This window comes from Artibeus jamaicensis, unplaced genomic scaffold (assembly GCF_021234435.1).
Source record: "Artibeus jamaicensis isolate MK-2021 breed Jamaican fruit bat unplaced genomic scaffold, CSHL_Jam_final contig_233, whole genome shotgun sequence".
NCBI classification, from domain to species: Eukaryota; Metazoa; Chordata; class Mammalia; order Chiroptera; family Phyllostomidae; genus Artibeus; species Artibeus jamaicensis.
In genome coordinates, this window is record NW_026521486.1 from 51870320 (window position 1) to 51885468 (window position 15149).

Consider the following 15149-nt stretch of genomic DNA (forward strand, 5'->3'; position numbering starts at 1 on the left):
CTGGGAACTGGCCTGCAACCCAGGCATGTGCCCTGACTGGGAATTGAACCACAGATGTTTGGTTTGAAGGCCCGTGCTCAATCCACTGAGCTACACCAGCCAGGGCTAAATTCAGTAAATGTTTCTTGACTGGCTGATTAAATAAACATAGTCCACACTGTTTTGAGCTGATTAGCTCAAAAACAATGGGATAATATGAGTAATTTATAATCTTTTAACATCTTCAACATATTCAAAAGAAATACTTTTAACAAATAGATTGCTGAAATAATCCACTAATAATCCACTAATCCACTAATAATCCACTAATCCTAGCCAGGCATCCACTGGAAGTCTAAGGAGACTAATTTTTGGTGAAGACAGACTTGGTGCTGGTTTATTGTGTGGACCTCTCTAAAGATCTGGATGCCTGACTAGGATTAGTGGGTATTCTCTGTTGCTATATAACGAAGCCTGCAATTTTGTGCTTTAACCAATTAAGCAAATTATCCCAGGGCACAATGAGAATAGCCTAAATCTGAGCACCACCATTTGTTCAATAAGAGTCCTGCCTCTTACCTTTTTTTCATCCTCATCTGCAGCTTTCTTGAATTCATGTTCAAAGGAGCTAGCTAGTTCATTGAAGAGCCCCACCTCCTCACAGTTCTTCAGGAATCTAGTCGGAGTAGGAGTTTGATCTGTAGACATGAAAACAAAAGGAAATTTAATTTTAGTTTTGACCTGAAACTGAAACTTGAGAGTACACAGAAAATACATTTTTATTCTTTTATTTGAAGAGAGTCTAGGTGTTAAGGAGCTTTAGTAGGTGAAGGCTAGTGCTGGGCCACCAGGGGGTGTCTGTGCTGTGTTGCCTGAGGCCAGCAGAGAGAAGACAGAACAATGTTTTTTTGTGTGACTTCCCAGGTAACCCACCTTTCTTTCAGAGGCTGCTTTCTCCCTTACCCCCAAACAAAACAAACCACCCACTCAGGTGGAGTTTGTGAAACTTACACATTTGGAAATCAAGTACAGTTAAGGGACATTTTCTCTTTAAACTTATTGCTTGCTAGGTCTGAAGTGAGGAGGTATAAGCAGATATACATTAAAATCTGAAGAGAAGAAACCAAGGATCAAATGGATGCGTTTGCTTGCTAAAGCTACCAAATAAGAAATGGTGCACTTTCAGTGGTCACTAAAGTAAAAGGTCTGTTAACCTTCTGAAGGCAATACAGGCAAATCCAGTGGTTGAGGAATAAGACAGCAAGATCATGAGCTAGAAAAGGGAACTGCAAACAACAGAATAGAGACCTGGGCCCATAGCAAATTCCAGAGACCAGGATATTTGGATTTATATTTGCCAGCCAAAATATCCTCTCAGCGGCTGTACAAATCTCTCCTCAACCCAGTGCCTCTGCCCTTGGGAAGAGGAAGGCTTTAAACAGTAACCCATGGAAACTTTTCAGGCAACCTGACTTTTAGATTTGAACTCCTCTCTCCCCATTCTGCTTTTCTAGTTAGGTCAGTTGAATCTTGCTCCCTGGTCCTAACTATATTAGATTGTTTTCCTTGACATGGCAGTTAAAATTCAATTCACTTCATACCCCAAATTACTAGACTGAATGACAGAAATAGAACAATGTTTAAATAATATTTTAAGGAGTAAGAACTAGGGTAAAAATCGCTTCTCCTAGCATGATCAATAGGGAATAATCCAGTGGGATTTTTCCAAGGAAACAACGTAATTAAAAGAAATTTTAAACAAAACCTCTTCTGAATCAGAGTGTTTGGAATAGTTACCACTACCTCCCAAAATAGTTTTAAAAGCTTCTCTGGCAGCTTTGGTTGGCCAACGATAAAGCCACTTTCCCTCCATCCCCGGGTGAGTGGAGGTAATATCATCCTTAATATGCTTAGAGAGAACTTCAGTATGGGCACACGAAAAAAAGTACAACTCAAGTGAAACAGGATGGGGCAGCTAAGGGCATGGCTATGGCAAAAGAGGGCCTTTAGATCTCTGATCTGAGACTCATACAAACTTTTCCCACTCCTGGACAATGTGTAAGAAAATGTATAAGAACAAACAAGAAGTGCTGGTGAGGAAGTGGAGAAAAGGGAAAGACAGTATACTCTTTGTGAGAATGCAGACAGGTACAGCCACTGTGGAACACAGTATGGAATCTCCTCACAAAATTAAAAATGAGGACTTCCAGTTAGGATGGAGGCATAGGTAAATCTCCTCACACAACCATAGCAAAAATTAAAATGAAAATACAAAACCATCACCCAGAATCATCAGAAAAATGGAGCTGTATGGAAGTTCAACAACCAAGGAATTAAAGAACTCACATTCATCTAGATGGGAAAGAAGGGCAGAGATGTGGAATGGATGGTCCCACACCCACATGTAGTGTATAAAAATTGGGAGGGATATCTTGGGAGTGAGGGATCCCAGCCCCACATCAGACCACCCAGTACATGGTTCCAGTGCCAGGAAGGTTAAGTCCCCATAACTTCTGGCTGTAGAAACCAGTGGGGATTAGGGTGGAGGAAAAACCGGTGGGATTCTCAAGCGTCTCCTCTTAAAGAGCCTGAAATGGATGGAAGACTTACACAAACTCACTCCCTTTAGGCTCCAGCACTGGGGCAGCAGCCTGAAAGGCACCACTGGTACATGGGGAGAAATGGACGGAAGTGTTGAGCATCAGGTCAAGTGCTGGGATTTTTGTCCTCCTCCTGGACAAAATCCCAGAGGCTAGGCAGCAACCACAGTCCTTTTCTGAGCCCTTCCCCTCACAGCCACAGAGCAGTGACACCATATCTTAGACTTCATCAACCTGGTTCACAATGGTTGCCCCACCCTGGCTATTATCTAAGGCTCTGCCCCATCCAATTTACAGGTGTACTTTACAATAAACTACACTACTAAGACAGGGAGTCAAAGCAGCTCTACTTAATACATAGAAACAAACACAGGGAGGCTGCCAAAATGAGGAGACAAAGAAATATGGTCCAAATGAAAGAACAGAACAAAACTCTAGAAAAAGAACTAAACAAAATGGAGATAAGCGATCTATCAGATGCAGAGTTCAAAACACAGATTATTAGAATGCTCAAGAAACTCACTGGGTACTTCAACAGCATAAAAAAGACCCAGGCAGAAATGAAGGTTATACTAACTGAAATAAAAATCTACAGGGAATCAACAGTGGACTGGATGAAGCTGAGAATCAAATCAATGATTTGGAACACAAGAAAGAAAAAAACACTCAATCAGAACAGCAAGAAAAAAATTTTTTTAAGTGTGGAAGGCTAAGGAGCCTCCGGGACAACTTCAAATGTACCAACATAGGGGTGCCAGAAAGAGAAGAGAAAAAGGAAGAAATTGAAAGCTTATTTGAAAAAATAATGAAAGAAAACTTCCCTAACTTGGTGAAGGAAACAGACATCCAAGTCCAGGAAGCACAGACAGTCCCAAACAAGTTGGACTCAAAGAGGTCCACACCAAGACACATCATAGTTAAAATGCCAAAGGTTAAAGATAAAGAGAAAATTCTAAAAGCAGCAAGAGAAAAGCAGATAGTTACCTACAAAGGAGTTCCCAGAGACTGTCAGCTGATTTCTCAAGAGAGACTTTGTAGGCAAGAAAGGACTGGCAAGAAGTATTCAAAGTGATGAAAAGCAAGGACCTATTTCCAAGATTACTCTATCCAGGAAAGTTATCATTTAGAATCTAAGGGTAGATAAAATACTTCCCAGACAAGGTAAAGCTAAAGGGGTTCATCATCACCAAGCCATTATTATATGAAATGTTAAAGGGACTTAAGAAAAAGAAGATAAAAACAATGAAACTAAAATGATAACAAATTCACAACTATCAACAATTCAATTTAAAAAACTAAGCAAACAAGCGTAACAGAATCAGAATCATAGATATGGAGATCATTTGGAGGGTTATCAGTTAGTAGCAGGGAGGGGAAAATGGGGGAAAAGGCGCAGGGATTAAGAAGTACAAATTGGTAAATTAAGAATAGAGATGGGGATGTTAAGAACAGTATAGGAAGTGGGGTAGCCAAAGAACTTATATACATGAACAAAGGACATGAGCTAAGGCAGGGGATTGCTGGAGGGAATAAAGAGTATTGAGTGAAGGGGGCAAAGGGGGAAAAATGTGACAACTGTAATAGCATAATCAATAGTATACATATATATATAAAATGGAACTTCCTTATGACCCAGAGATTCCACTGTTGGGACTATATCCTAAGAATCCTCAAAAACCAATTCAAAAGAACTTATGCACCCCTATGTTCATTGCAGTGCTATTTATAACAGCATGAATGGAACAGGAGATTATTATGCTAAGTGAAATAAGTCAGTCAGCAAAAGACAAATACCATATGACCTCACTTATAACTAGACTGTAATTAACAAAATAAACTAACAAAAACGGAACTAGAGTCATAGAAACTGGGACTGATAGTGGTAGTAGGGGAGGAATGAGGGGGGGAATAGTGAAAAGGATTAGTCATATAACATGTATGAATGACTTGTGGACATGGACAACAAAGGGGGTACTGACTGTGAGAGAGAGGGGTGGGATGGATGGAGGGGACAAAATAAAAATAAAAATAAGATAAAATGTGTAAAAGCCCTGGCTGGTGTGGCACAGTGGATTGAGCGCCAGCCTGAGAACCCAAAGGTTACCAGTTCAATTCACGGTTAGGGCTCATGCCTGGGTTGCAGGCCAGGTCCCCAGTTGGGGGTGTGTGAGAAGTGATCAATGTATCTTTCATACGTTGATGTTTCTCTCCCTCTCTTTCTCCTCTTCCTTCTAAAACTAAATAAAAATCTTTTTTTTAAAAGAAAATGTATGAGAAAACCATTAGTCTGCTCTGATGATTCTGAATCAATCAGCAAGTGTTTAATGAATACTTTCTGTGTGTTCTGGTGCTACATTTATACGCTTGTGTGAAAATTTGGGGGAGAAGAGAAATAGCAGTTTAACAGTTTTGTCCAATATATGACATGGCTCTTGCCCTGGAGAGTAAGAGGATGCTTTCGAGTTGAGGAAATAAAACTAAGAAACGTAAACAGCTTCATGGTATACAAAAAAATCAGTGTCATATGCAGTAGAGGATGAAATTATTGCAGAAATAAAGACAAATTAATGGCAGAGTAGTTAGGAGGTTTTCAAAAGAGAGACTTCAACTGGGCCTTAAAGAATGGCTTTAGGCAGTAGAGAGAAGACAAGGTTTAGAAGATAAGAGGAGTAAGGCAGGTGAAGGCACAGAGGCAGGGTATGGACACCATGAATACAGGTCAGGAGAAAAAGGTAAGTCTGGGTCAAAAGATAATAATGTTAGGTATATAAGTTGTATATAAAGTTAGGCAGATACCATGGGGCGAGGTTACAGGAAGCCTGAAAATCGAAGCATAAATTGCCTTAAAGTAAGAGGAAATGGGAAGATAATGACAGATTTTGAGCAGAGGAGAAGAACTTAAGGAAGACTGGCTTTTTTTTTTTTTTTAAAGATTTCATTTATTTATCTTTAGAGGGGACGGGAAGGAGAGAGGGAGAGAAATATCAATGTATGGTTGCTTCTCGTGCGTGCCCTGCTGGGAACTGGCCTGCAACCCAGGCATGTGCCCTGACTGGGAATTGAACCGTGATCCTCTGGTTTGCAGGCCTGTGCTCAATCCACTGAGCTATATTAGCCAGGGCATAATTCTCTTAGTATTTTTATTGTTTGTATTATTTACTGGTATTAGGCTAAAAATACTAAAATTATTTCCATGAATATATGCCCTGACTTAATGAATTTAAGTGTGTAATATCTATATACATATCTGTACCCTATTCACTCTTCCCTAAGACCTGCCCCAGGCTTTCTTTTTATTAAAGTTTAAAATAGTTTTTATAAGGAAGTGTTATATGTAATGACTGTTCACTCTACAAAATCTTGGTCATATAGCTTATGATACACCTAGTCAGTAATAGCACCCAGGTTTTCTAAATCGTCAGTCATCATTTTTCTCTTTTCTTCATCAAATTCATTAGCTGCTTTCTGCTTTTGTTGCATGATCTGAAGAGTCCCTTTGTTTTCTCAGAGAGGTAGTAAAGCTATCCTCTTTTCTTTTTCCTTTGCTAATTTCCTGGAGTATTTCTTCATGTTTTTCTGGCAGGCAAGTTCTCACTGATTTCCATGGGCCATGCAGACCAGCGGAAGGAGCCTGAGAAGAGAACAACTCAGAAAAGAAACAGCCTCCTCGCTGGCTCAGCCGATGTCCCCCACCCAGGCTTTCTTAAGTACAGTTTATGACGTGTCCCCACTTGTGTCCTTTTCCAGGAATTACAATCTACAAGTTCTTAGCAAGATGCTTGGTGTACACAGTAGTCAGTCAATATTTGCTTATATAATAAGGGATATGAGATCTGAAAGGGCAAGACCCTTTCTTTATGTATAGAAGTATGGAGAGAGGTAAATACTGAGGTAAGCTTCTTAACTCAGGCTAAATCAGAACCCTTCATGGTATCAAAAGAAAAGGTCCACTTTGGGTTTTTTGTTGTTGTCCTATGTCTGTTTAGCTGAAAATGGCATAACAGGACTGTTACATGGGCCCTGGCAGGGTGGCTTAGCTGATTGGAGGGTCGTCCCAGTGCACCAAGGTTGCAGGTTTGATCCCCAGTTAGGGAACATACAAAAATCAACCAATGAATGTATCTATAGGTGAAATGACAAATTAATGCTTCTCTCTTTTTTTTTAATTTTTAAAGATTTTATTTATGTATTTTTAGAGAGAGTGGAAGGGAGAGAGCAAGAGGGAGAGAAACATCAATGTGTGGTTGCCTCTTGCAACCAGGTCCCTCTTGCCCACTGGGGACCTGGCCCACAACCCAGACATGTGCCCTGACTAGGAATCAAACCAGAGACCCTTTGGTTCTCAGGCTGCACTCAATCCACTGAGCCACACTAGCCAGGGCAGATGTTTCTCTTTTTCTCTCTCCCCCACCTCTCTCTCTCTCTGTCAAATCAGTAAATTAAAAAATGATTTTTAATATTTTGTTTTTCAACTACATCAATAAATTTTAAAAAATTAAATAATAAAAAAAGAACTGCTCCATTGTTTAAAAGAGCTTGCTAAGAATGGTCCCTTGAGATGGCATACAGAAACAAGACAATACCTAAAACAACCAGTGAGAGGTTCCAGGTCACTCAAATTGGCTTAAAAAAGTCCCATGAACAAAATGTCTTATTTGAGCTTTGGAAATGTGCCCTGAATGGTGTCTGGGTTCACAGGGAAAGCTGAATTTACGAACCGACATTCTGCCTGCTTGGGGAAAACCGACACCCAGTGGAAGAGAAGCAGCCAGACTAGGTCAGCTTCCTTGCTTTTGTTCACTGCTTCACTGTGGGTAGGGAGAAATGTCAAAGGCATCTTTTGTCTATAAATCTTCTAATGTCTTAATAAAAAAGAAGGCAAGGAGGGATAGACAAAACCTCAATACACCTACCCTCAAAAACCACAGAACCCAATCTTGTATTAAAAACAGAGAGGAGAGGGCACAACAGAAACTTGGGAGCTTTTAGTGTTCCTTTTTCCTGATTAAATGCAGATCACATAAGGACTCTTAATGGGAGAAGGGGACTATTGCTCCCTGTACATCTGGTCCCTGGTATTAATCTTAACTGTCTGGTGATATCAAGGCACATGGCTTCTGGGGCAGCAAATACCTGCAATGATGACTGAGTCAGTTCGAGCGGGGCCAAATTTCAATGTCATCTCATGCTTGTGTTTATGAACTGCCAGGTGGTCCTCATTTGTAAATCTCTGAAATGAAACAGAAACGAAGATGTGAAAAAAAAAAGAAAAAGTAATTCAGTGCTCTTTTAAAATGTCCTACCAAGCATCCTGCAATAAGGTTGGTCGTTGGAAAGATGGACTGCACAGGGAATGGAAAGAAGAAAAAATGAGAAGTGATGGAAAAGGACAGGTGATGGATTTAAAAAGAGAAAGTGGGGAAGGAGAAAAAGAGGCACTAGAAAGCTGGGAGGAGAGAGGAAGGGAAAGACTGTAACACCAACTGCTCTGTAATATTAAGTCCAAATGAGAGAAATGGACAGATTGTTGCTGAAGTGGGGGTCCAGGCAGGAGGCTCCAAATAGAAAAAAAAAAATTAAGGCAAACCCATAGTGAACGAGGGGAAAATAATTTTTAATAATAATAATAAAGAGAAAAGGAAAAGTCTGGACACTCGCTGGTCATCACAAAAATAGGAAATTTAGAATTAATCTCTTTAGGTGGGGCTGAATAGGACTATTTATGAGGGGGCTAACAGGGAGATAAATTATGTAGGATTAAGAGAACCATTTAACTTCCTGGCCCCCACAATGCTGCAGCAGGCGCCTGCTCAGCTATTTGGCTCAAGGTTTTAATGAGTCAGGATGGAGCTGTGGAGGACAGAGGCTCAACAGCCAGCAGTAATGGCACACACCAACCCTATTGGCCAAATGCTGTCTCCCCTCACTGGGCAGCCAGCCTGGGCTCTGTGAGCCATAAAAGGGCCAGTACAATGCCTCTGGCTATAAAATGGCAGAATAAAAGTACAAGCAAAAATTTTTTTTGTTAGGGTAGGGAGAAGCCTGTAGGCAGGATGAGGGGAAGGGAAAAGGAGATGGTATAGACATTTTATTTATTTAGGGGTTTGGGTGAAAGGACAATGGAAAGGTGAGGCTAGGTTTGCCTCATTTTATGACTAAGTTAGACAGGGTTACTGGACAGTAATTTATGCTCTGACCCGTTCTTTAGTAGGGGAAGGTGAAGAGAACAGATGAACAGCCATAATTCAAAAGAATGATACCCTCAAAATTCCCTTTGAGGCTGGCTAGCCATGCCCCTTCATTAAAATATGCCTACAACATGTAACAGCTTGGAAGCTGCAGTTTTCCACAGTTCCTTTACCAGCCAGGCTCTGAAACATAGTTCTATTTGTCTTTTTGTTTCTAAAAAAATAACTGGTTAGTTCCCTCTTTTTATTCTCCTCATTAGATATATTTCCCACTGAACACTCTAACTTTAGAGCTCTTTTCTACAGCCCTTCATGCCTGTAAACTAGACTGGAGTTGGCCCCATCCTAGGTCCTATCCAGTCAAGAAAGCAACACTAAACTGTCTAAGTTCCTTTATTTTACCTGCAAGTAGCTTTCTCCAAATTTTCTCTGAGCCCCTATCACAACTAAAACCAGCATAAGATCTAAAACCCTTCTAGGTTAGGCCTTAAAGGCCTGAAGGGAAAAGAAAAATTTCAATTAAAAGTATGAAGAACCAAGAGAAGTAAAATACTCAAAATAAGAATGCCTTAGTGGTTTCCAATGGATCTGAGACAAAACTGAATAAAGTGGGGAAATTTAGCCAAAAACTTTCATGTTTTCTACTGCTGGTTAACACTAGGCATCAACTTTTTCTGTAACAGATTTTTTTTTTTTCCACAAGGGAAAAAAGATGGGGTGGGTGAGAAAGGAGAAAGTAATAGTCTGTTACCCAGGGGTATGATATTTTTTGGTTAAACAAGTCACTGTAAAGGGTCTGAGACTGCCAGGTAAAAGGGGATGAGCAGACCAACCTACACTGGAGAAAAAGCATCATTTTGGAGAACTAAGAATAGTAGTGGATTAGACAAGAATATAAATTTTCAAAATAAATTGGAAAATTTATAAAAAGATTTTTCAAAAATATGCTTGTAAGTGCTTCAAGAAAATTTCATGTAGGTAGGTGGCTTAGTGAATTCTGCACAATGTTCTGGAATCTAGGAGACTGACTTAAAAACAAGAAGTCTTTTTCTATGATCAGAAATATAGTTTGCTCAAAACTGAGCTGGGAAAAAGATTTTAAACATCAAGTTTTGCTCTGGTTAGGACTGCTTAATATTTTAAAAGGCAACTCCCCTTCTGTTAAAACTTTGCTGCACAGTTTTATTTGCCTTGGTTTATTTGTCCTCTAGTTCTTATTCGCCCTCTACTCCTTTCCATGACATCCTGTTCTCTCTTGAACTATTTTTTCCAAATCCAACGTTGGAAGAGAACTAAAGGTGGCTAGGTGGCTGAAGAGATCTCCCACCATCAGCATCTCAGAGGGTTTGATAACTGTGAACATGGATAGAAAAAAAACACATCTGAATTCTCACTACACTGTAATGGAAATTTAACATGCTTAATTCATAATAGCAATCACATATTTTCATATCACATTATAACCCATAGACCTCAAAATATCCTTTATACTTATCATTACTTTGAAATTATGATAATCACCAGAACCACCATCAGAATTTGTTGTTCAGTGGATTAATAAAAAAGCATGTTTATTACATATCAAATATTAAAAATGTTTTTGACAACTGTATTTCAAAATAATGGGTTTCCTTTCCTTTGTAGTCCTATGTATTTTATTAAATTTTTTAAAAGATTAAAAAAATTTTAATTATATTTACAGAGAGGGGAAGGGAAGGAGAAAGACAGGGAGCGAAACATCAGTATGTGAGACAGATGAGAGCTACATGGATCAGTTGCCTCTTGCTTGCCCCCAATTAGGGTACCTGGTCTGCAACCCAGGCACATACCTTGACTGGGAATTGAATGGGTGGCCTTTCAATTAGTTAATGAGTGGCAGAGTCAATCCACTGAGCCACCCTAGGCAGAGCTATTTTATTAATTTTAAAACATTAGCCCTGGCCCTGACTGGTGTAGCTCTATGGATTGAGCATGGGCCTGTGAAGCAAAGGGTCGCTGTTCAATTCCCAGTTAGGGCACATGCCTGGGTTGCAGGCCAGGTCCCTGGTGGGGGACACATGAGAAAGCAACCACACATTGATGTTTCTCTCCCACTCTTTCTCCTTCCCTTCCCCTTGCTCTAAAAATAAGTAAATAAAATATTAAAAAAAAAAAACATTAGCCCTGGTTGGTGTAGCTAAGTGGACTGAGCACCAGCATGTGAACCAGAGGGTTGTGGGTTTGATTTCCAGTCAAAGCACATGCCTGGGTTGCAGGCCTGGTCCTGGGTTGGGGATGTGCAAGAGGCAACTGATTGATGTTTCTTTAGCACCTACTTCTCCTCCTTTCTTTCTCCCTCCCTTCCCCTCTCTCTAAAAATAAATAAAATATTTTAAAAAACATTATTCTGAGAGGGGTTCATGAGCTTCATGAAACTCTCAAAGGGGGTCATGACTCCACAAAAGTTAAGAATCCCTGACTAAATCAGGTAGAGTACTTCAGAGGAGGAGGAGCCAAATGGGATGAATTTTAAGAAGCAGGGCTCCAATCACCTCTTTCTGCTATTTCTAACACAATTCTTATATAGCTAGAGTAGAAGGGGAAGAATTAACGTTTACTAGAGCTTTTTTTCAAAGTGAATGTCAATCTGGCTCTTATTCCATATTCCCTCTCATTTGTTAATAGTTAAGAATTGCCCTGGCTGGTGCAGTTCAGTGGATTGAGCACGGGCCTGCGAACCAAAGGATGAAGGTTTGGTTCCCAGTCAGGGCACATGCCTGGGTTGCAGGCCAGTTCCCAGCAGGGGATGCACGAGAGGCAACCATATGTTGATGTTTCTCTCCCTCTCTCCTTCCCTTGCCCTCTAAAGATAAATAAAATCTTTAAAAAAAAAGAGTTAACACTTAATAATTCTCTAGATCAGTCTTGAACAGCATGCCCAGAAAACTATCCCTCTGAGAGCAAATTCTCAATTAAAATATCTAAAATTATTATTATTTTTAGAGATGGGGTCTCACTATGTTGCCCACACTGTAGTGCAGTGGCTATTCCTAGGAGGGATGCCACTACTGATCTGACATCCCATCTGCATGGTGCACTATAGCCCAGAATTCCTGGGCTCATGTGATCCTCCTGCCTCAGCCTCCCCAGTAGCTAGGACTATAGGCACACACCACTGTGCCCAGCTCTCTAAGATTATTAAGTGATGAAAATTTTGATTAAAAAATATATATTATTTTATTGAATTAAAATGAGCTCCCCTCAAAATTTCCATTTTGAATTTCTGCCTACCTATAATCTAGCTGTCTCATTTGTTAATACCCTACTGGGTCTTCCTTTGTTGTTTGGTTTTACCTATGACTAATGTTTTAGCAAATAACCACTCAGGGAATACTCACTCTGGCTGTAGGGCAAACAATGACAATTTTCAATAAGTGTGTAGATATTAACAATCTCCAAGACAGAGAGGGCATTCAAAATGAGGGCTGAAGAATTTGAGTCATATTGGATCAGAAAAGCGTTCCACTTGTTTATACTTCATTGGTTGACTCTTGTACGTGCCCTGACTAGGGATTGAACCCATAACCTTGATGTATTGAGATGACACCCCAAACAACTGAGCTACTTGGCCAGGGCAATAAAATATATTATTAAAATTAATTTCACTTTCTTACTTCTACTTTTTAATGTGGCTTCTAGAAAATTGCAAGTTACATATATGGCTTGCATTAGTGGTTTGCATTATATTTCTTTTAAACAGCTCTGATATAGATAATATGTTCAAAGATCTAATAGGAATTTTAATTACATGCCAATCTTGACTCTTCCTCCCACCCCCAAATCCATTTTCCCTAAATGTAATTCATACTATATGGTAGTGGCTCTCAACCAGGGGCAACTCCACACCCTCTCAGAGGACATTTGACATGTTTGCTTGTCACAGATGGGGAGATGTTACTGACTTCTAGAGGGTAGAGGCCTGGGATACTGATAAATATCCTATAATGCACAGGACAGTTCCCCAAAACAAAGAGTTATCTGACTCAAAATGTCAATTGTGTCTCTGCTGGGAAATGCTGCTACAGGTTAATAGGGAAAAAAAGAAACAAACAAAAAGGCTGTTCTTCAGTTCCCTTTACCAAACTGTCAACACATGTTTTTGGATCTGAAACTTGGAAGGAAAAAAACAGGCAGAACACTCGCAACTTCACTTTATAAAATGGCTGATGTGTTACAGCTCTGCAAATACTTAGGAAAATTAGGAAGATGGACAAGGCACAGTAATTGGGAGAACAAATTAAATGGGATTCTCAAGTACTGCCTTGTTAGTAACAAAGAAAAAATAGAGAAGAAGTAAACCAAAACAACTTTGGCTACTTCAGATTTTCACTCCCCAAAGGAGAAAAAATTAGGGAGAAAGGGTTAGTTTAGAAATGTTATGAAGTACCCTGGCTGGTGTGGCTCAGTGGACTGAGTGCCAGCCTAAGAACCAAAGGGTCACTGGTTCCATTTCCAGTCAGGGTACATGCCTAGGTTGCAGGCCAGGGCCCCCAGTTTGGGGGCATGTGAGAGGCAACCACACATTGATGTTTCTCTCCCTCTCTTTCTCCCTCCCTTCCCCTCTTTAAAAATAAATAAATAAAATCTTAAAAAAAAAAAGAAAGAAATGTTAAGCATAAAGTAGAATATCAGGACTATGTGGAAGTCTATCTGAAAACTGGTGTTAGTTGTAGAATTGGCAGGGAAAGTATAGTTTCTTAACAATTTTCCACAGGACATCTTTGGTAAAACCACTCTTTTAGAAGTTCCATTCTCACCCATCCTTCTGTGATAGGAGAATCTAGAATCCTACCAACTTGCAAAGTGACTAAATAAACAGACCTAAGTAAATGGTTAGGAATGACTTGAAGAACAAGGATGGTAAGAACTGTAATCAGGAATATGAACAATGAATAAAGTCTTTAAGATGTTTAATTTTTAAAAATTAATGTAAAACATACAAAATACAAATCTTAATTAGGTATACAATAAGTACATTTTCCCTGTCAATGACTTTGTATAAACATATACGCCTATGTAATCAGAACCCAGATCAAGACATGAAGGAGAGTTGAGAGATGGGTAAAAAAGGTGAAAGGGGATTGAGAGGTACAAATTTCCAATTATAGGCCTGGCTTGTGTGGCTCAGTGGACTGAGTGTCAGCCAGAGAACCAAAAAGTCATTGGTTCAATTCCTGGTCAGGGCACATGCCTGGGTTGTGGGCCAGGTCCCCAGTTAAGGGTCCCCAGTTGAGGGTGTATGAGAGGCAACTGACTTATGTTTCTCTCCTTCTCTTTCTCCCTCCCTTTCCCCTTTCTTTAAAAATAAATATATATTTTTATTTTTTAAAAAATATTTTATTTATTTATTTTCCGAGAGAGGGGAGGGGAAGGAGAAAGAGTGGGAGAGAAATATCAATGTATGGTTGCCTCTTATGCGTCCCTTGCTGGGAACTGGCCTGCAACCCAGGCATGTGCCCTGACTGGGAATCGAACTGCGATACTCTGGTTCACAGGCCCGCACTCAATCCACTGAGCTACGCCAGCCAGGGCTAAAAATAAATATTAAAAAAAAATTTCCAGTTATAAAGTAAGTATGCCATGGGAATGTAATGTATAGCACAGGAAATATAGTAAAAAATACTGTGATAACTTTGTATGATGACAGAAGGTTACTAGAATTGATGTGGTGATCGCTTTGTAAGGGCTACAGATTTGGAATCATTATGTTATATACCTGAAATTAACATATTGTATGCCAACTATACTTTAATAATAATTAAAAGATCTCTCATGTCCTCAGACTTGTACTATATATAACAGTAATTTTATTATATTTCAGAAACTGAAGGTTTTATAAATATGAACAATAAGTGAAGTTAATAATTATTGGTCACTTCAAGGGAAAAAAGATATGAAACATTTCAGGCACCTCAGAAGGTGCCCTCTTACCCATTTTTTAAAAGCTTTTAAATAATTACTTGAAACATTTAATGTAGTACCTGGCAGACAGCATAGACTCAGCTAGTTTTTTCCTCCTTTCTCTTTTTTAATCTCAAGATAGATAGGTATTATAATAAAAATTAACTTTTCTTTGCAAGATAATTCTAAACAAGTTAACACTTAGGGAGACTTCTTCTTTTCCTAACCCTGTTAATACTAGTCTCCCAGAAGCTTCTTGAGATAGCAGCACTAAATAGTACTAAAGAGAAGGCTCAGGGGTACTTGAGAACTCAGGCCAAACTAAAGCTAAATTTTTGTCTATTGACTCTGAGCGAGAAGCAAGCATATGGGCATTAGAAATGTAATAGTTTCAAGCTAAATCCTTGCTAAAGTATTGTAACCAATGAAATTTCTGTGCAAT

General features: G+C 39.4%; 1 protein-coding gene across 8 annotated transcripts in view; it reads right to left on the reverse strand.

Annotated features, from left to right (window-relative positions):
* Window positions 1-15149, reverse strand: part of ATF7 (activating transcription factor 7) — a 104386-nt gene that overhangs the window by 35947 nt on the left and 53290 nt on the right. For 4 of the 8 annotated variants that reach the window (XM_037137557.2, XM_037137558.2, XM_037137559.2 and 1 more), the window contains exons 3-4: window positions 7713-7809; window positions 559-677 (exon numbers count right to left, since the gene is read on the reverse strand). In XM_037137557.2, coding sequence (XP_036993452.2) covers window positions 559-677; window positions 7713-7809 — 216 coding nt within the window. Of the gene's footprint in view, window positions 1-468; window positions 678-7712; window positions 7810-15149 lie in introns of those variants that run through there. The other 4 variants (XM_037137560.2, XM_037137561.2, XM_037137562.2 and 1 more) reach the window with 2 other exon arrangements.